The following is a 20,243-nucleotide window of genomic DNA, read 5'->3' as shown; positions in this document are numbered from 1 at the left end:
CAGCCATCTGGGGGCCCAGACATGGGGTTTCACTAGGGCAGTAGGGACAGGCCATCATGGCCTGAGCCTCATCGCTGTCCAGGCTGAGGGGTCTGGGCTTGAGGGAGCACCTGCTGGTCCTTTCAGGATCAGCCCACCTTGGCAGGGGAAGCTTCTCTTGTTGTGACTCCTGAAGAGACAGGAGAGGAACCAGAACTTTATGCAAGAGCTGAAAGCAGGATCTGCCCAGAACATAGATACCCCGAACCCGTCTTCTGTCTGGAAGAGCAGAGCCCAAGCCATACCTGTAAGACACAGCACAGTGAACCCTCAGGCAGTCAGAAGAAGCTGTCACTTGTCCTCAACTCCTGTCACCTGTCCCCAACTCTCCTATCTGTGATTTTATCTAGGTGATGGGCTGTCTGAGGGCTCTCTGTGAAGGGGATGCTGTGGTCACCTTGAGGCTGGGAGGAGCCAGGAAAATCCCAGCCAGTCCCCCTGCCTCTAATGCTTCCCCTTTCCAGGCGAGGAGCTGCCTTTCATGTGCATCCTCCTGTCCTCCTGCAGGCTGACCCCCTACGAGTGGTACAGCCCCCATCCATGTGCCCAGGGCCGCTGCAACCTCCTGGTGAACCAGTACTCACTTGGCAACAGCCTGTGGTTCCCGGTAGGCGGCTTCATGCAACAGGGCTCCACCATCGCCCCACGGGCCCTGTCCACTCGCTGTGTCAGTGGCGTCTGGTAAGAGCCCCGTGGAGGAGGGCTGGGGGCCAGGACACTTGGGTGAGGGGAAGGGGATGGATCAGCTCTGCTCTGGCAGCTGCAGGTGCCCATCTGGGTCCCCTTGGTCAACCCATGTCCTCCTGCCTTCAAGATGGATCAGCAGGGCTGAGCTGTGTCCTGCCAGCAAAGACCATGTGGATGCAAAGGGTTGGGGGGGGTACCTCTCCCTTTACAAGTCTAAACTAGTGGGAGGAGTGCAGGCAGGAAACATAAATGCCCCTGGAGCCCCCCTCAATCCATCCCCAAGACCAACTGGAAAGAGACCAGAGGCCTGAGAAGTGACATATGCAGATTTATGAAAATTTGGGTCCATATGCAAATAGGGGCCTAAATCTAAAGGAAGAAGCCCGCCATCTGCTATCTTTTCTCTCCAAAGTACCTACTTGCTCAACTCTGCCCCTGGCACTGGGGTCCAACCTGTGTATGTCACTTGATGACTCAGATGGCTGCAGAGTGCATGGACAGCAGCTGTCCACACACACGGCTCTTCTCGGCAGCAAAGTCCATTCTCTTCTAGTCCGTGAGAACTAGGGCCCAGAGAACTTGGCAGTTGGCCCCTGGCTTGGAAGAGGCTCTTGGAAAGCTTGAACCTCATGCCCCGTACATGTCAGAACTCTGTCTAGTGCATAAGGAACACCATTCTGGGTACAAAGTCTCCCCCTCCTCATGTAAACTCTCATGGTCTGGTATTAGAGGCCTGAGTCACTGCCAGCCTGGATATATGGGGAGAGGAGAACAACCCATGGTGGGGTGGGAGGGTCACATCTCAAGTCTGCTTGGAAGAGGAGCAGCTGAAGCATGCCCTTCCTGGCTGGCTTGGTTTCTCCTTGGTAAGGAAGCGATGATGCCCATAAGTCTCAAACCTGGGGGACTGGGCACAGGCCCTCTGCCAGCTAATACCCAGAGGTGGGCTTGAAACATTGGTCTTGCCTTCCTGGTGAGATGATCACTGAATTGCCTCAAAATGCAGGCAACATGGATACAGGCCTGGAGAGCAGGCACAAGGTAGATTTGGGCTTATTCTCTTCCGGGGGTGGGGGTGGGTGGGTGGTGGGGCATTTAGTTGGGGCATTTCCTCCTGGGGCTGTTGGCTCCCCTGTACTGCAGGAGGTTCCATTGTCTGCTTCACCCACAAGGAGTCCCCGTCAATGCAGCAGGCTAGGAGCTCTCACCCACAGATGCAGCCACACCCTGAGAAGGTCCTTCTGCTCTTAGCCCCTGTTGGAGGAGGCTCTATCGTCCCCCACTGCACCTCCTGTCAGTGTGTCCCGAGGTCTTGCCAAGTTCTCGGTTATTAAATGCAGGCCAGCTTTGGCTGGCATCCTGGGGCAGTGGTGGTCAGTGCATCCTCACCCTGAATTCATGATAAATTCCATGTTTATAATGAGAATGCCAGCTTTCTTGCTGGTACTGCCCGCTCATGGCCTTCCCAAGGGAGCAGGAAGAGCGAGCGAGCAAGTGGGCAGAGCGCAAAGAAAGTGTTTTGCTTTCCCGGCACTAGCTCATCACTTGCATCCGGCACCCCCTGCATTCCCTGACCTCATGACTTCTGCAGCCATGTGGTCACCCTGGGTGGAACAAAGTGGAGCTGTGGGCCCCAGGGAGGTGTCTGGCCCACTCTGAGGTCGAGTCCACATCCAGGGCTCCTTAGCCCTGAAGTCACTTCCAGAGCTGACCTCCTCAAGGATTATTTACCCTGCCCTATTTCTGGGCTGAGTCAGGAGAGAGGATTTAATAGCACAAGAGCCTGACTGAGAGCAGAAACAGGTTCCAAATGGACAGGGACATCTGGAACTTCTGATCACAGCTGGTCATGAGCTGGTGCTTCCCAGGCTGAGTCCAGGTGGGACGTAGAGCAAGGCCACCATTAAGGCTCTAACAGGTTAGTCAATGAGGATTTAACAGTTTCATCTCTTAACTTCTTGAAGCCAGGCCAGACAGGCACTCAGGTTGGAAAAGCAAATAAGTTCAAGGAGCTACGTGTCCTTGGCTATCCCAGGAGGCCTGCCCACTCTTGAGAAGCCCATCTGGAAGCTTCCAGGTATTTTGCTGCCCTTTGTGCTAGCTCAGTGCCAAAGCATCCTCAGAGTCAGGACTCTGCTGTCATCCCTTCTCCCCTATGCTTTTATCTATCTCAGATCCCTGAGAGTGTTCCAGACCTGGGTGCAGCAAGTCCATTCCCAGGATGGAGAGTAGAAGTTCAGCTCAGCTCCTATAGTGGGAAAAGAGCCTTGAAAATCTCTAGCACTGATGCTGCCAGCTGGGCACAATGATTCTCCTCTTGAGCAAGTCGCCCCATAAACCCATAAACTTCTGCTAGGAATAGCAGGTGCATGGCCAGAGCCACTCCAAACACTGAATCCTGGCCTTGCCCTAAAACTGCCTATCATCCTCTGGCTTTGCAGGGCTGCAGCTGTGAGGGGCCATGGGCCTGATTTTGATTTGCTGTCAGATCATCTTGGAAATAACTTTCCTGCTCTGTGCCTCAGTTTCCCCACCTGAGAAAGAGGGGATAAGACTTTCATCTGGGGCCAGGGAGATAGCATGGAGGTAGGGCATTTGCCTTGCATGCAGAAGGATGATGGTTTGAATCCCCGCATCCCATATGGTCCCTCGAGCCTGACAGGAGTAATTTCTGAGTGTAGAGCCAGGAGTTACCCCTGAGCTCTGCCAGGTGTGACCCAAAAAACAAAAACAAAGACTTTCATCCACAGGGAGTCCCAGGATAGTGCATATGGCCCATGAGACAGCTCAGAGTCAGGGGTGCCTGGCCTTGTGTCAGAGCAGACATCCCACACCAGCACAGAACAGAGCCCCCAGGCAGCATCTTCACTTCTGGCTCAGGTCATAGATACAGTGCTGTCCCACCTCCCAAAGGGACATGGGAATGCCACAGTCTACTCGGTAGCAGCCTCATAAGCTCTGGTCAGGTCATTGGAGGTCCTGTCTGCCTGTTTGCTTCTCCTACCAGAGAGACACCCAATCACAACCAGCTGGGGATAGGGGCTCAGATCTTGGGATCTCTCCCCACACAGGTGGGCCTTCACACTGATCATCATCTCCTCCTACACGGCCAACCTGGCAGCCTTCCTAACTGTGCAGCGCATGGAAGTGCCCATCGAGTCCGTGGACGACCTGGCGGACCAGACGGCCATTGAGTACGGCACCATTCACGGTGGTTCTAGCATGACCTTCTTCCAAGTAAGCCCGCAGCCATAGCTGGGCATGCAGAGATGAGGTTGTTGTTGGTCACGCAAGGAGAAAGGCCCCTCTGCTCGTCTCCACTTTGAGGGTCACAGGGGGACCATTTTGCTCCAGCTCACATAAAATACCTGTATCAGGAGGTCCCCAAAGCCCTTTGGGTTAATAATGGCCTGTTCCCAAGTGCCAGGCCTTAATAAGCATCAATACTGCAAGAAAGATGCCATGTAGCCCAGCTGGTGTGGCTTTCTTAATTGCCATCATATCCTTTGCCTTTCAGTGTGTGTAAGAATTGTGTGAAAGAGACCCACTCAAATTTCTACTTTTTATTTACATGATTGTATGGTATAAGCCTCATGTTTTCAAATCCTTTTCTCAAAGCAGGTTAAATTTTATAGATGTCATTAGGCCTCTGGGTGAAGGTGGAGGTGGGGAAACTTTTCTCTGGCTATTTTAGAGCATCATTCTTGGGCCATTACAGTACAGCCAGATAGACCACAAGCATCTAACAGGAAACACCATCTTAGATTATGGCCAGACCCCATGAAGACATGCACTATATGTGATCCCCAGGCCACTTTTTTGCCTTAAATAAAGCAAAATTAGAACAACACATCCAACCAAACCATTAGCATCACCACCCTAGACTTCCTGAGGAGCCTTTTGGCTTCCAGCATGTCCCTTGGCAGGTGCAGGTCACCACAGTGTGGGCTGAGACCCAGTGATTGGTCCCTGGGGCTTAGTGCAAGACTAGGCAAATGAGCAGTCATGCTGTGCTTCAGAAGTCACCTCCTTATGCCCCAAGTTCCTCTTGAAGGAAACAATCCCTATAAAATGGCACCAAGGTTTTCTGTACCCATATCTGTGCCTATTGGTGCCAGGACCTACAAAGGCAGCACCTCCACACAGTCTTTAGAAATCTCTAAGTCTTATTATTGTTCGTCACATCACAGCCAGTGTGGAATGTGTGAGCGATGCATGGGGGAAGGGGGCTGGAAATAGAAGGTGATTGAGGGGTCTCTGTTGACTTTGCAAACCAACTGAGCTTACTGTCCCCAACACCAGCCAGATGGATGATTGAAGGACACTACCAGAGTGTCTCTTCTTCCTGCCAGAGCCGGAGTGGAAGTTGGCAATGGGAGGCTCCATGAGTGTACCAGGCAAGACCAATCAGAGAACAGAGCATCCAGGGCCTGAGTTGGACCCTGTGGCTCCATCTTGCCAGTCACCATGCTGCCCCTCTTCCCAGCTGCTGCCTTGGAGTGCCAGTTGTAGGCAGAAAGGGGATTGCAAAGGAGGGAATCAGGAGGCACTGGGCCAGGCTCAGAAGACCCACTTTGAGCCCAAACCTCCCTTCTCGAACCAACCTGCCTTTCTCTGCCCTCTCCTCACCTTGCCCCTTCCTTGTGTTCTGTGTCCAGAATTCCCGCTACCAGACCTACCAGCGCATGTGGAATTACATGTATTCCAAGCAGCCGAGCGTGTTTGTGAAGAGTACAGAGGAGGGGATCGCCCGGGTGTTGAATTCCAACTATGCCTTCCTCCTGGAGTCCACCATGAATGAGTACTATCGGCAGCGAAACTGCAACCTCACTCAGATTGGGGGCCTGCTGGACACCAAGGGCTATGGGATTGGCATGCCAGTCGGTAGGCAGGAGAGGAGGAGCCCCCTTGGGTTGCTTCACCAAGCCAGGGCCAGAATAGCCAACCCCCCTGAGTGCAGCCTTGAATTCAACAGCCCCATTTCTAGCACCATGGGGTTCTAGGTGGGCGTTCTCTGGGGATAAAGCCAAAACATCCTACTTCTGCTAATCAGTGACCAGTTTTCATTTCTTTGTATCCACTGATGACTGCTCGGTTATGATCTGCCAAGAGTTGTATGAATGCTCTTGGATGTGGCCTTTTTTTCTCTCCGCCCCCACTGCCTGTCCTTTGGCCAGTTCTCTGTTGATTGGCATGTCTACCAGCCAGAGGGAAGGAGAGGGGAGAGCATATATAGCTCCAAGGAATGTAATTGGCTAGTCAAGGCCACAGTGAACCACTTAGGAGCAGAGGGCGGCCATCGCAGCAGGATGAGATGACTCTGAAAACTGTGTTGGGAGCAGCCTGGGAGATGGGGATAGGCCCAGAGGACCCTGAAAGTCAGCTTGCCCTGTCTTGCTGTGGAGCTGAAGAATGTTTGGCTTCCAGAGAGTTGCCCCCCTTGTGCTTTGAAAAGATGTTCAGCGAATGCTCCAGGCTTTCTTTTCCTAGCTCTAGGAAATGGATATATCCAGAATGGATATGTCCAGCTATTTGCTGAGAAGAGCTTGGAAAATGCTGAGGGTTGTCCCAACACACCCCTTCCCTAGTCACTCTGGCCCCATCCTGCTGAGATCTGGGGACAGGTACCGTAGCTGGCAGGTCAGGGGGATGGAAGGGATCCACATGGAGCATGACCACCTCTGGGGCTACCTCTTTCACTGTGCCTTGAAGCAAAATTTTGCAAGTCAAAGCATCCCTTCTGCATGCAACAGGGCAGCGAGTGCAGCTGTGAGGTGGCAGGGATTGAAATCTCCTTCCTGACTCGGGGAGCCAGATTGTGTTCTTCAGCCTTTAGAGGGGTCCTCTTTCATTTCCCCAAAGTTTGGTTTCTGATGTCTCTCTCTCTGTGGGCTTCTCACCAGGGTTTCACTCAGGTCTCCTGGCCTGGTCCCTGACTGCAGTATTTGGGCCGCACATCCAACCATGTTCTGCAGTGACTATGGATCCTTTTAGAGCCCTGTGACTCTGACACTGACACTTTGACCATTGCCTGCCTTGGGGAGATCTATTTTCATCCCTGTGGCGTATGGTGGCCCCTTTGAGAAAGACAAGGGCTGCTTCCCGGTAGCAGCGGGAACTGTGGCTGGAACTTTAGGGGCACTTTGATGAAGCGGCATAATAAAAGTGACTGAAATATCAGGTGTTTCCAGGGGTTTCCTAGAACTAACCTCACTAACTCCAGAACTGGTTCTCCATGGCCCCAGATAAGAAGGATCTAAGGGGCTATTTATTTACACATAGACTATAGCCTAGAGACCAGCACAGAGATTCAGAGCATCTATCTATCTCTAGTGGGAATGTGGGTGCTCATCTCAGGAGCCACACAAGCTGCCCAGGGGACATATCAGGGATAGGTGAGGAAATTGGGACCAGGGGGGCCATTTGATGCCTCAGATCTGTGAGGGGCTCTTCAGATCCATTGAAAAAATAAAATGTAGGTGCCTCTGAGGTGATCTCTGAAAAAGACAAGCTGGTGCCAGACTTAAGGGAATAAAACAGGCTGGACCATGAGGCAGGGAATTTTGAGTGGCAGATGCAGGTGTGGAGAGAGAAAAGAAGTTCCCACAGGGGCCTCTGTCTGAGATGCTGCTGAGGTGGGCTAGACATCTTTGAACACTGCCCCAGGAGTTTGACTGGCCAGTGTCTCTCAGTGGACAGGTTGGCCTCCCCACCTGCTTTTCCCAATGACCACTCAGGATAGGTGATGGGGAGAGAAGCAGAAGGGCCCCCTGAAGCTAGGTGCCTCCTCTGTACTGAGGGTCCTCATGCCCATCCCTGAAGAGCAGGGTGTCTGTGGGCATGGCCCTGCCACCCCTCGGGAGGGTAGGGGGCAGCAAAGCCAGGTGCTCATGCGGTTGCGGCAGGTTGCCAGGACAGTGGGCACTGACCCATGTGTGGATGCCCCTGTGACTGCCCGCAGGCTCCGTGTTCCGGGACGAGTTCGACCTGGCAATTCTCCAGCTGCAGGAGAACAACCGCCTGGAGATCCTGAAGCGCAAGTGGTGGGAGGGGGGCAAGTGCCCCAAGGAGGAGGACCACAGGGCCAAAGGTAAGCTGGGGCCATCCAGGTACGTGATCAAGCACACATCCATGGACACAAACATGCACACAGACATAAAGACATGAACACAAACATATATATACACACAGACACACAAGAAACACAGAGATACACAGATATGCAGACATGCCCACAGACACAAACACACAGAAACATGCATACAGACACATATAGACATATATGCATACACAGAGAGACACAAGGACATACACACACAGATACACAGACATTCATGTATATACTCACATTGTCATCTCACGACGTACAAGGTGCATGAGAAACAAGCCTCAGGGAGGCTGGGGCATGGTTGGGACAGGCGGGGGCAGTGCTGAGTCAGGCTATTCCTGGGACTTGGTGCTCTGTGGGGACCCCGTGCCCACCAGCTGAAAGTCCTAGAGCTCTGTCCCTCATTCTGTTCTGGGTTGTCCCCACCCACACCCTGTCTCACAGCAGCCTAATTGCATCCCGCATCCTCCACAAAGCAGCTTGCATCAGGCAGTGCCAGTCTTGCCAACCTGGACCAGATTTGCCAGGTAATGCCAGTCTTAAACTCTGCTTTAGTGCCCGTCCATGTCAGTTGGTGCCAACTTTACTAGAAGGTACCAATCAGAGCCAGCCTTTGCCAGCTGAGGCAGTGTATTCTGGTATGTGCCACTCAATGTCAGATACCAACAGTGCCAGTCAGTGCCAAATGGTGCAAGTGATGCCAGTCTGCTAGCCTGTGCCAATTAGTGCTGATCTATACTGACTGGTGCCAGTCCATGCCAGATGGTGCTGGTCTGAGCTAGTCAAGTGCCATGCAGTGTCAACCTGTGCCAGGCATCACCAGGTAGTGCCTGTCTGTGCTAACCTGTGCCCATCAGTTGATTCCCCTGAGCTGGGGCACTTTAATCAACTCTGCTGAATGCTGTCTTGGTTGTGTGAGGGGAGAGTGTGTCCAGCGTGCCCAGTGTGTGATGCTCCTGATGTCTATCACCCCCAACACCCACTGGGCATTCTCATGGTGCCCCAGTATAGGGCTGTGGGGGGCTCTGTCTTGTGAGCAGGCTTTATGGGGGTGTCCAGACAGCACAGTGGGAGGAGAAAGAATGGAACCTGGAGAAGAAAAGGGATGGATTCTGAGGTGTAAAGATGGGCCATACCTCCAGAGCTGTCTGGCCTGCCCTCCCCAGACATAAGGAACTGTGCTTTGGGGTGCTGTTGGCACCCCAGCACTCTGGGGAGTCAGGAGAGACTGGAAGGAGGCATAACCCTCACTGCCAAATTGCAGAGGGACAATCCTGACATGGGGATGAAGCAGCTGGTCCCAGAAACTCCCCGCCGAGCCAGGCCCACCCAGTCACCCTCTCCTTGCTGCTTCCTTCTCTGCTTCTCTGCTGGCTTCTCAGCTCTGGGACCATCCGCCATCACCTGCAACTCAGAAAGGAAATGGAGGCCCATGTGGAAAGGCAGCAGCAGGCTTCCTTCCAAGCTCTTTCGTTTTCTTCTTCTCCCTTTCTATCCCAAGACCCTTTTTTTTTTGTTTGTTTTCTCACTCCTATAAAAAGAAAGCTAGCGAGCCACTCAGAAAGCGGCCCCATCCAACGGGATGGGATTACCATGGGCTCTATAGAACAATTGCTAGACAAAGAGGTGGTCGTTGGATTCCAGGGAAATTGAATACCTTTATCTGGAAAAACACAGGCTCACCCCCTGGGCTTCAAAGGCCCAGAAATACACCCGCCAGGCTGTGAAAAACTAGGCTCCCCTTTTAAGGATGCAAAACAGGCCCATGGCATTGACTCCGAAATTCCTCAGAGAGCAGAAAGTTGGACATTTGGCCGTGCAAGAAGAGAGGGTGAGACATCGCAGTGTGGAGGGGCTCCCCAGACTTGAGCCTCCTCCTTTCTTCTCCCGGGGTTTCCCCCAGAAGATGATCCTGGCTCTCCGGTTTCTCTCTCGAGAGCCCACACAGTAAACCCAAATGCGGGAGTCGAGGTGGTGTTGGGGAGAGAGATAGATGCTCACAGGGGAAGATTCTCCCCTAATCAAATCAGATTGATTGCTGAGAGCTGTAGGAACTCGGGACCCTGCCAGAAAGTTCTGCTCTGGGAGCAGAGGAGGAGGGCAGCTCGAGGCCAAGGTCCTCTGTGAGGGAGGTCAGCAGTAACCCAGCCAGCAAGCCGGGCATGTCTGGCTCAGGCATGGGGAAGAGCTTCCTGGAAGAGACTTAAGAACCAGAGTGCCCCCATGGGGTTCTGGAATTACAGCCTGGTAGCCTAAAGGAGACCCCCCAGTTTGGGGAGTAGTAGTCCAGGTTCTGTCTAGATCCACTTATTTCCCTTTATTGGTCAGCACTGGATCCTGAGCCAGCAACCTACCCCTCAAGAACTCAAAGTCTTTGTGGTAAATTGGAGGGAGGTCATGCTGCCATTTTCATAAGGTACCCAGAGGGTTAAATCCAAAGTACTCAATGGGTTAGCCTTGTTGGGAAAAGATGCTCCTAAAGGCTGATGATCCATTTTACGCCTCTGAAACTTCCCAACGTTCCCCCAACTTCCTTTCCTTAACTGTCCAATTGTGGCCTGCTTAATGCTGGGGCCTGTGAGAATATCATGAGATAAGGAATGCTTTCATTTCTTAAGTTAGTTTAACTTTTTTTGTTGTTTTTGTTTTTGAGCCACACCTGGCATTTCTCAGGGGTTGTTACTCTTGGCTCTGCGCTCAGAAATTACTCCTGGCAGGCTCAGGGAACCATATGGGATGCTGGGGATAGAACCTTGGTCGGTCACGTGCAAGGCAAATGCTCTACCTGCTGTGCTGTTGCTCAGGCCCCACGTGACACTGGAGGTGAGGAATATCTTATAACAGGAGGTGCTTGTGCTTAGAAACCCTGGAACATGGACATCCGTGTGCTGGCCCATTGTGGGCTCTATCAAAGGCCTCTCCCATCCCTCAGCTCTCTGGTGCCTCTTTCCTGGCTCCACCACCGCTGTTTTCAGGAACCACGCAGGTCTCAGTGGCAGATGTCATTGCAGATGCAGACAGCAGCAGACCCCCTATTTCCCAGGTGTCAACCTTGCAAACATGACAGGTCATGCTGTTTCCCAGGAAGGTACAGCTGTCTCTACAGAGTGGCCCCATCCGCTCTCTGCATGTCCACATATGCCAGAGAAACACAGATGGAGGAAGGTCTGGGTGTCCTGTGGGTCAGACCCCAATGCTTGCTGGAGTTTCCACATACAATGATGCCCAGAATGCTGTCCACTTAGCTCTCCTAGCATTCCCCAAAAGCTCTCCTAGCATTCCCCTTCTTAGCACTCTTCCTCACCATGGTTTCTGGGTATGATCACAACTCTCTGTCTCCCAGACTCCTACTCAAAGGACACTTTGCAGAGCTTGGCAGTCACTGTGCAGAGTTCAAGCCTGAAGGCTGGGGGGTGGGTGAACTGTTTGTTGGTGAGCACTGCAGACAAAATAGTAGGGTGGGATGGCGGAGCCTGATTTCTGCCCAGATACCCTTTATTCCCGGTTGCCCTTCAGTTCCATGCACCGAGACAAAAGTCTACGTTGGCACTTGTGGATGATGGAGGGGAGAAGGTTGTCCCACCATAGTGGTATATATAGTTCATGAATCAGGAGTTTGTGGGGAGACCAGGATTCAATCTTGGGGGATACTGTCTTACAAGGGCATAGTTGAAACTTCTAGTCTCAAGCTTTTGGAGGCCAAAGAGATAGAACAGTGGGGAGTGCACTTGCCTTGCACATGGTGGACCCAGGTTTGACCCCTGGCACCATCTGAGCACCACAAGGAGTGAGCACTAAACATAGATGGGTGTGGAGTCAAAATGAAAAATTGACTTGGAAATCTTCTGTTTAGAAAAGAAAGACGAGGAGCAGCCTTGTGGCTCCCCCTTGCAGGCTCTAGGGTGTCCTGGAGGTGCAGGGAAGACCTGATGGTAAGGTAGAGGGGCTGGGGCCAGATGGCCCTGAGCCATGGTGTGTGCCGGGAGGGTGTCTGTCTGCCTCTAGGGGAGATGGAGGATCATGCTCATAGTTCCTGCTGTACCTCACTCCCTGTGTCCTGCTCTCCATTCCCCCTCCCCGCGCCATCTGTTTCCCAGCTCAGACTCTGCCAGCAGCTTCTTCTGCCTTTCGCTTTCCAGTAAGTTCCTCAAGGCATGCGAGTATACAAACTCGTCTGTCCCCTCTGCCAGGCATCAACTTGTAACTCCTGTGTTGAGAGGAGAAGGAGCTGGAAAGGAAGGAAGCCCAGGCTATGGCAGGGACTCCCTGTCTCTTCTGCTTCCCCTTAAAACCTCAGCTCCATGAGTTTTCCCTGATTGAGGCAAAATGATCCTAGCATGGCTACCCCCACCCCCATCGGGGGTTCACCCCAGCCCCCCCAATCCTGCTTTTAGACCCCCTGTTCCTCCCTATACTGCTTATGATCATGTCTGTTTCAGGCTCCCTCTGGTCTGCCACACTGTCCATCAACCAGGATCTGCCTTCATGGCCAGGCCAATCCCAATGATGGGATGTCCCAGTATTGGTTTGGGACCAACTGTGATTAGAAAAAGGGGCAGGGCCGGAGAGATAGCATGGAGGTAGTGCATTTGCCTTGTATGCAGAAGGTCGGTGGTTCAAATCCCGGCATACCATATGATCCCCTGAACCTGCCAGGAGAGATTTCTGAGCATGGAGCCAGGAGTAACCCCTGAGCACTGCCAGGTGTGACCCAAAAACCAAAACAAAAGGGTTCAGATTTCAGGATAGGGCCAGAGCTTTAAACAGTGCAGCCCTCCTGCATCTGGGGCAGCCTCTTCTCTTCCAGCTCTTTCTTGCAACAGATGTTCATGGAGGCCTGCTCCCCGCCATGGGTGCTATTGTATGGAGCAGTGCAGGGAGCATCTTATTAAGGATCTCTGAACACAGCCTTGAGGTTGTGAGATCCAACCCCGTGTCAGCTGTACTGGAAGATAGGGGTGTATTTTGAGAAGCCCGTTGCTAGGTGACTCCATCCTGTGTGGGAGCAGCGAAGACTGGAATGTCTCATACCTGGCTTGCCCACCCCCAATATACACCACTCTCCTATGTGCAGTGACCACCATTGACCATAACATCTTCAATGCTAAATGAATGTGCTATTGTCTGTAATAGTGGAGGGATGCGGGATGCAGGGGCCATGACACACCAAACTAGTGCTCAGATGTGACCAAGCAAGACGCACTCAATGCGACAACTCTGGAATTCATCTTACAGGAAAGGTTGAGGTTAGTCATGCCTGTGTCTGGACTGTGGGAGGTTCCAGGCAGAGGACAAGCATCACAAAGGACAGGAGCAGAAATGGTGCATACTGGGATTCCAGAGACATCTGAGCATGTGCACAACAGAGCTGATCACATAGCCAGCTCTCTGGAGGGTGGCGTGGAAGAGGAGGACACAGAGGCAAGCTAAGAAGTCTTTCTGGAGGTGGCTGTGATCATCCAAAGAGAGGATGGACTAGGGAGGTGGGTGGCAGAAAGAGAAAGATAAGGAGTTAGCACATATTTTGGAGGAAGACTCTTCAGGAGAGGTGAGAGCCCAGTGGGTTTGAGGATGGGGAGATAATCACTTCAGAGCAATAAAAAGATTGGTTTTTATTTTTTTCTTTTTGTTAAGAAGAAAAAGAAAAAAGAAAAAAAAGATTGGTTTTGTTTGTGTTTGGGGAGAGTGCCATACCCAGCAGCACTCAGGAGTTACTCCTAACTCTGTGCTCAGAAATTACTCCTGGGAGGCTTGGGGGACCATATAAGATTCCAGGGATTGAGCCCGTGCCAACTGTATACAAGGCAACTGCCCTACCCACTGTGCTATCCCTCTGGCCCTCTGCTGAGCAGATTGGAGCAGAGATCAAGGGCTTTCCCAAGACCCCAGGGATTGAGGACATTGTTGACAAAATTAAATGCTACAAAAGGCTACTTAAGATCTGATCTGGAAAGTTCCAATAAGGTCAGAATTCAACATTGATTGGTAGCCTGGAAGAGGGTGATTTTAGCAGCAAGAGACAAAATGTCAGGGTCTGATGAGCTGAAAGGAGAAAGAAAGGTGATTTTTAGACCAGGTTTGCTTTCTTCCTGTAGATGCCATAGACTACCTAGGGCTCAAGAGCTTTTCTAACATCAGCAATTGCATGTGAGGTGGGGGTAAAAAGAAAAAAAAATATATATATACATATATATATATATCTTATTAGCTTCCAATGCCAAGAGAAAACTGTAAAATTAAATTAAGACATGTTTAATTAAATATCTTCAAAATGTAACAGTGTTTCAACTTCATTAATTTTTAAATTTAATATTCATAAAAACTTCATTCCATTTAGAAACAAATTTTGGGATTTGATTTTTTTTCTTTCTGGTTTTACAAACATTGCCTTGTAACACGCCATGATTGCTGAGAAATCAGAGAGAGAGGGAAATTTAACTGTTTCTTATCACTCTGTCACTTCAGAAGCAAAAACATATTTTATATACATATGTGAACATAAATGTAAACATATGTATCTGTGTTTTTTATATGAGGGTTAGGTTGTATTTTCTTGTCATTGCTTTTATATCAGATTTGCGGCCAACAAGAGCTGCAGAAGGTCTTTAATGGCTTCTTATGTAGACTGCTTATTCCAAAAGGCTGGCTGGATCGAAGAGAGGGTGTATGAAGGGGCTGCTAAGGGGAAGAGTGGGCAGGGACAGCATATGGAAGGAGGGTGGGTGTGGATGCACACAGCCAGCCTGATGGCAGAATGGGAACTGAAAAAGGTTAGAAACCCCCTTTGTGAGATTCTATTTTTTCCACTGTCCCCCCACCCCAAGTGATCCAATGCAATAGTTTCCTAGTTCTTCACTGGTCGTCTCACCACTATTTCTGCTGGCCCTTCTCCTCATTTGTGTTATCTACTCAGACTTTATGCACAAACACTGCCTGGAGGAAAAAATGAGCTGGTCCCTGATGCTCAGAGTCTTAGCCCAGCACCCAGGTCTTGCCACCCCCTAAACCAGTAACTAAATCCCATCTAGAAATTCAAGTGTATTCTCTCTCAGACTTCCCTTTTGCTTCCCGCTCTGTGATTCACATAGCTGTACTGATCCAGGGAGAGAAATCAGGCCCCAGTGCTCCCACAATATTTCTCTTAGACTTGAGTCTGAAAAATTCTCAGGATGTCTGTGTTAGCCATGATACAGGGTGTCCCTTTCTCATAGCCTGTGAGTCTATGTCACATGAGGGTCCTCAGAGCCACAGAGGTAGATGAGTTGCTCCCTTCCTGTATCTGAAGACCCCATAGAAACGAGCACCCATGGCACCCTGGTGCAAGATTGTCCCAATGGCTTAGCAGGACTGTGCAGCTTTGCAGGGCATGAGAGGGAGCCAAGTGGGATTTCTGCTCCCACCCAAGGCTTGTCTCCCAGTGGCATGAGGCGCCGGCTATCCTGGCCTAACACAGCTGTCTCCCCAAGTACCTCCCAGAAGCCCTATTACTGCCACTCACAGGCCCGTGTACTATTCTGGGAGTAGCTCAGGGCATTGGCTTCCCTCTTGGCATTTTCCTGGATCAAAGAGGGATATTTCTATGGATAACCTGTGACCCTCTGCAGAGTCAGAATGTTTTATGTTGCTGATGCTTCCCTAATGTTTGGTGTTTCGGGCACCAGAACTGCTATTTGGGTCACAAACCTCAATTCAGGCTCTGAAGCTTTGAGAAGAAAACAAACCATCCTATAATCTGCAAATATTTGCATGTGGTGCCAGAAAATTGTACTGAGGATTGCCTATCAATCTTTAGAATTTTCTGCCTCCAAAGTACCTGAGTTCAGACTGGCTTTAGGCCTGCCTGGGGGTAGAGGGGAGAAAAACCTTTTTAAAATACAGATTCCTGAGCCCATCCAGAGATGGACCCCCCCAACCCATTCCCAGTGATATAGGATGTTGTCTTCGTGGCCCCAGAACCTCTGAATTCGAGCTGTATTGAGAGGTCCTACCAATAACCCATATGGCCTAATTTTCCAAATATTACTGCGAGCCACCTGGGCCTTTCCTGGCAAATTACTTCCAAAGTCCCCTAAAAACTGCTATATGGAGCTATAAAGTGAGTAGGGTGTTTGTCTTGCACACAGCCAACCCAGGTTCTATCCCCAGCATCCTATATGGCCTCCTGAGACTGCCAGGAATGATTTCTGAGCACAGAACCTAGAGTAACCCTTAACACCTATGGGTATGGCCCAAACATCAACAATAATAACAACAACAACAGACGCAAACAAACAAAACCTGTTGCCTTCCAGGAGCTGGAGAGGTGGCACAGCAGTAGGATGTGGCTGACCCAGGACGGATCCCCCAACATCCCAATTGGTCCCCCAAGCCAGGAGAAATTTCTGAGTGCAGAGCCAGGAGTAACCCCTGAGTATCTCCGGGTGTGGTCAAAAAATTGTTACCTTCCAAATTAGCATTTTAGGGATATGTGGGTGGACCACAGCAAACTATTTCTCTAGCCGTGGTTTGGTTAAAGAAGTGCATTAACTCCTCCAAATGTACCTCATGGCATTCAGAATGGTCCAGCATTTGGTATATCACCATAGTCTCTCCAACAATACAGCCACCATTAAAAAGAGGCTGTCCTAGACTCCTGGAAATAGAATTGTTTCTATTTATACCAAAAAGCTTGGGAAGGCACCAACATCTGCTTGTGGTTGTGGCCAGGCCAACTTCGAGGAATTCGCTCTGTAAGACCAAAGGTTCCTGAGAGGCATCTAAGACCAACAAACAAGTCAGTAGGTCCTAGGATGGTTGCGTGTATGCTGAGCTGCTGTCCAGGACAGAAGCACACATGTTTTCCTGACTAAGGAGCAGGGAATCATAGTGATGTGTTGAAGGCACAAGACAGAGTCAGAAGGAAATTTTTTTGATAAGAAGCTTTTTTGAATAGTAAAATTAAATTAGAAAAATAAATGATTTACATGCAGCAAAGCCATTAGGGAGATGGACTAAAATTTAATTCAAAAAGCTGCTGGAATGTACAGGTAATTAGAGCATTGTGTCTCCAAACGCGAAGTCAAAATTTGCCTGACCATTTGCTTAAGGTGACCCACCCTTCATTCCCAGATACCCTTTTGGGATTCCCTTCTTTTTCTCCAACTATGTTTGGTTACTGTTTCCCCTCCTCCCCCAAAATAAAGAACAATTGCATGTTTTCAAAAAATTTGTGTCTAGGGCTTTTCCAAGACTGAAGTTCTGGTTGTTGAGCTAACTTATAGTGTCTGGGGGCAGTGATGGAGCTTCCTGTTCTTCAAATGACTTTTTTGGTCTATGGTTACTTTCTTACAGGACTAGGAATGGAGAACATTGGCGGGATATTCGTCGTTCTTATTTGTGGCCTCATCGTGGCCATTCTTATGGCTATGTTGGAGTTTCTGTGGACTCTCCGACACTCAGAAACCACAGAGGTAACTTCAAGAGTGTGACTGGCATTGGTGGGTTGATGGTACCTGGTTCACACTGTCAGAAAAAGTCCCATGGTTGAGAACAGGACAGTCCCAGGACAGGACAGTGGAGATGGGCCAATGGAGAGAATCTCTGTTCCAAGGTCACAGTCCTAGAAAATTGAGAGAGAGAGAGAGAGACAGAGAGAGAGAGAGACAGAGAGAGAGAGAGAGAGAGAGAGAGAGAGAGAGAGAGAGAGAGAGAGAGAATCATCCACATGGCTCTAAGGGGTAAGTACATGTTTTTCACTCAGGAGCTCTGGTTTGATCCTCTGCACTGCATGGTTTCCCAGGGACACTGCCCCAACACACACACACACACACACACACACACACACCAATAAACAGAGCACGCGCCTTGAACTACATACACACATACCACTAAATGGAACACATGCTTTAGAGCAAAATTTGTTCAGATTCTAATTCTAAGCTATTATAACCAAGTATCTTTTTAACAAGTTATCACTTCTCAGGCCCTCTTGTGTCACTTCTATGAGACAAGGATGGTTGTAGTCACAGGGTTCAGGCTTGGGAGTCCTTCACACTTAAATACCTTAGTGCTCTTCAGACCTAAAGAACTTCAAAATCTGTTATTTGGGGGAGTAAGTGTGAAGTCAATCATAGACACTGAAACTTAAACTTGAACATCTAAAGCCTTTGGTCTTGATCTCTATCAGTGTAACCCGGAGACAAAAGTATCAGAATGTTAGAATCTAGAGTCTCAGCCCCAGCCCCTAAGTGGTGTGATGGGAGTCCATGGTACATTGTGCGCATCGTTGGTTGTACATGCTTGTCTGCGTTGTGTGCGCATTAAACTAACTGCACACATTGTGTGCTATCGGTACATTGATCCCTAACATCCAACCTCTTCTAGACTTGAAGTTCTTCTTGTCAGGAGTCTGTAGGCGGGAAGAGACAGTGGTGATAGCTGCTCCTTTGTGTGGGTAGTAGAAGCAATCGTGCAGTCCTAGACGTTAATTTAATGAAATAAGATTTTGGAGCCTGCCAACAGGTTGTCTGTAGTGACTGTGGCCTTGTGAACAATAGACATGCAACTGTAGGCACGCACTGTGTCCTGGCACTTCTGGGATGGAACTGGGCCACAGTCAGGGGTGCAGAGTAGAACTTTTAGGGGGAAGGAATGCTTGGCCAGGGGTCCGGGTCTTGCTCTCCTGGGCTCCTTTCAGCATGTTGAGCTTAGGGTCCTAAAAGTGGGGATGCCCACTTTTTTTTGGATAAGGAACAGAGAATTGAGCGTCAGACTTAGCCAAGGTTCTATGTCTATGGCTGCCCCTACTTGCCTTCTAAGCTGTCCAGTGGGACAAGATGGGGGGACACCCATCTATCTCTATGATTGGTTAGTGATCCCTTCCTCCCCTCCAGGTGTCCGTCTGTCAAGAGATGGTGACCGAGCTAAGAAGCATCATCCTGTGTCAGGACAGTACAAACCCCCGTCGCCGGCGCACAGGGGGTCCCCCACCACGGCCCCCTATCCCAGAGGAGCGCCGACCTCGGGGCACAGCCATGCTTAGCAATGGTAAACTGTGCGGTGCTGGCGAGCCTGACCAGCTGGCCCAGAGGCTGGCCCAGGAGGCCGCTCTTGTGGCCCGTGGCTGCACACACATCCGTGTGTGTCCCGAGTGTCGTCGCTTCCAGGGCCTGCGTGCCCGCCCCTCACCTGCCCGCAGCGAGGAGAGCCTGGAGTGGGACAAGACCACCAATAGCAGTGAGCCCGAGTAGCCTCGCAGGAACCTGGCAGGACAGGACATGCGCTGGCCAGGTGGGCAGCGAGCAGGCCGGACTTGGACAGCATCGCCCCTTGGCGCTGGATGTGAGGTCCGGGTGCTTGGCACACAGCTCAGAGCTGAATCCCCAGCTGGAGATGATGGCACCTGGCTCAGGATGCTGTGTGCACCCCAGTGGGGGAATCCATGTGCCCTGGTGACCAAGGGACATGCTCCTGGGAGGGGCGCAAGGACCCAGCTTCTCCCTGTGCGTCTTTCCCTTCTGACCAAAAGCAGTGTGGGGTAGGGGTAGGGGTCCCTGCCCAGAAAGGTCCCCTGGGACAGTGGGATCCACCCCCCACCCAAGAAGGGGTCATTGTACCCCAGATCTAGTTCTTTACAGGAAAAAAAAATTAAATGCAACAGGGAAGTTTTTTCTTTTCTGGATTTGTATATTTCTGTTTCCAGATTCCTCATGTCCCCCATTCCTTTCCCGCCGCCATCTACCCATGGATTTCTTCATTCTGTTCCTGTGCTCTGAGCTTTGCACAGGGAAGCTGGCATCGGGAATGGAGGTCTCAAGGGCTCTCTCCTCATGGTCCTGAATTTTGGAGGAATTTGGGGATAGGGAGTGGCCAGTGCATTCCATTTCAGGTGCTGAACTCTCCCCTTGGACGTGGGGACTGGGGGCGCCTTCACACGGACATAGAAGGGTCTGGGGAAGAAGATTAAGGTCTCCGGTAAAAGCCTGTGCAAGCATTGCTTGAAAAAGCTAAGGGTCGGAGACTTTGAAATGCCTGGGGGTTCGGGAGTCCCAACCAACCTTGCCTTCCTCCCCATGGCTCTTCCTGATGTGCAGCTTGACTCGTCTTTGGTGAATGTAAACACTGAAGAAAAGGGTGAGGCTCTGAGACCAGAAGGCACCCTGGGTTCTGGATGTGGGGACTAAGGGGGTCTTTCTTACTTCAACAAGGCCTTATTCATAGGCCTTATTCAAGGTGGTTAGTGAGTTCCCAGATAGGGGAGGAAGAATGGGGTGCCTATGTATCTGCTTCAGCTTCTGGAAACCCTCTTTAAAATCAGTAGCTGCCTCTAAGGCCAATTCTCCATCCCACCCCATCCTTAGTGTCTCGGATTAGGTGAGTTCTTGCCAAGAGATGTGAGAGCAAGTGTGAGTGTCTGTGTGTGTGTGTGTGT

At 50.7% G+C, this 20,243-nt stretch overlaps 1 protein-coding gene across 1 annotated transcript in view; it reads left to right on the top strand.

Annotated features, from left to right (window-relative positions):
- The window catches only part of GRIK4 (glutamate ionotropic receptor kainate type subunit 4), a 239,295-nt gene extending 219,814 nt beyond the window's left edge, over positions 1-19,481 (top strand). Inside the window, exons 15-20 of the mRNA XM_049778002.1 lie at positions 547-720; positions 3,798-3,963; positions 5,385-5,610; positions 7,688-7,816; positions 17,165-17,283; positions 18,706-19,481. Of these exons, the coding sequence (XP_049633959.1) occupies positions 547-720; positions 3,798-3,963; positions 5,385-5,610; positions 7,688-7,816; positions 17,165-17,283; positions 18,706-19,062 (1,171 nt within the window). The 3' untranslated portion in view covers positions 19,063-19,481. The remainder of the gene's footprint in view (positions 1-546; positions 721-3,797; positions 3,964-5,384; positions 5,611-7,687; positions 7,817-17,164; positions 17,284-18,705) is intronic.
- The last annotated feature ends 762 nt before the right edge of the window (positions 19,482-20,243 follow it).

Source organism: Suncus etruscus, chromosome 8 (genome assembly GCF_024139225.1).
Source record: "Suncus etruscus isolate mSunEtr1 chromosome 8, mSunEtr1.pri.cur, whole genome shotgun sequence".
In the NCBI taxonomy this organism is placed as follows: Eukaryota; Metazoa; Chordata; class Mammalia; order Eulipotyphla; family Soricidae; genus Suncus; species Suncus etruscus.
This window is presented reverse-complemented; position numbering and strand designations above follow the sequence as displayed.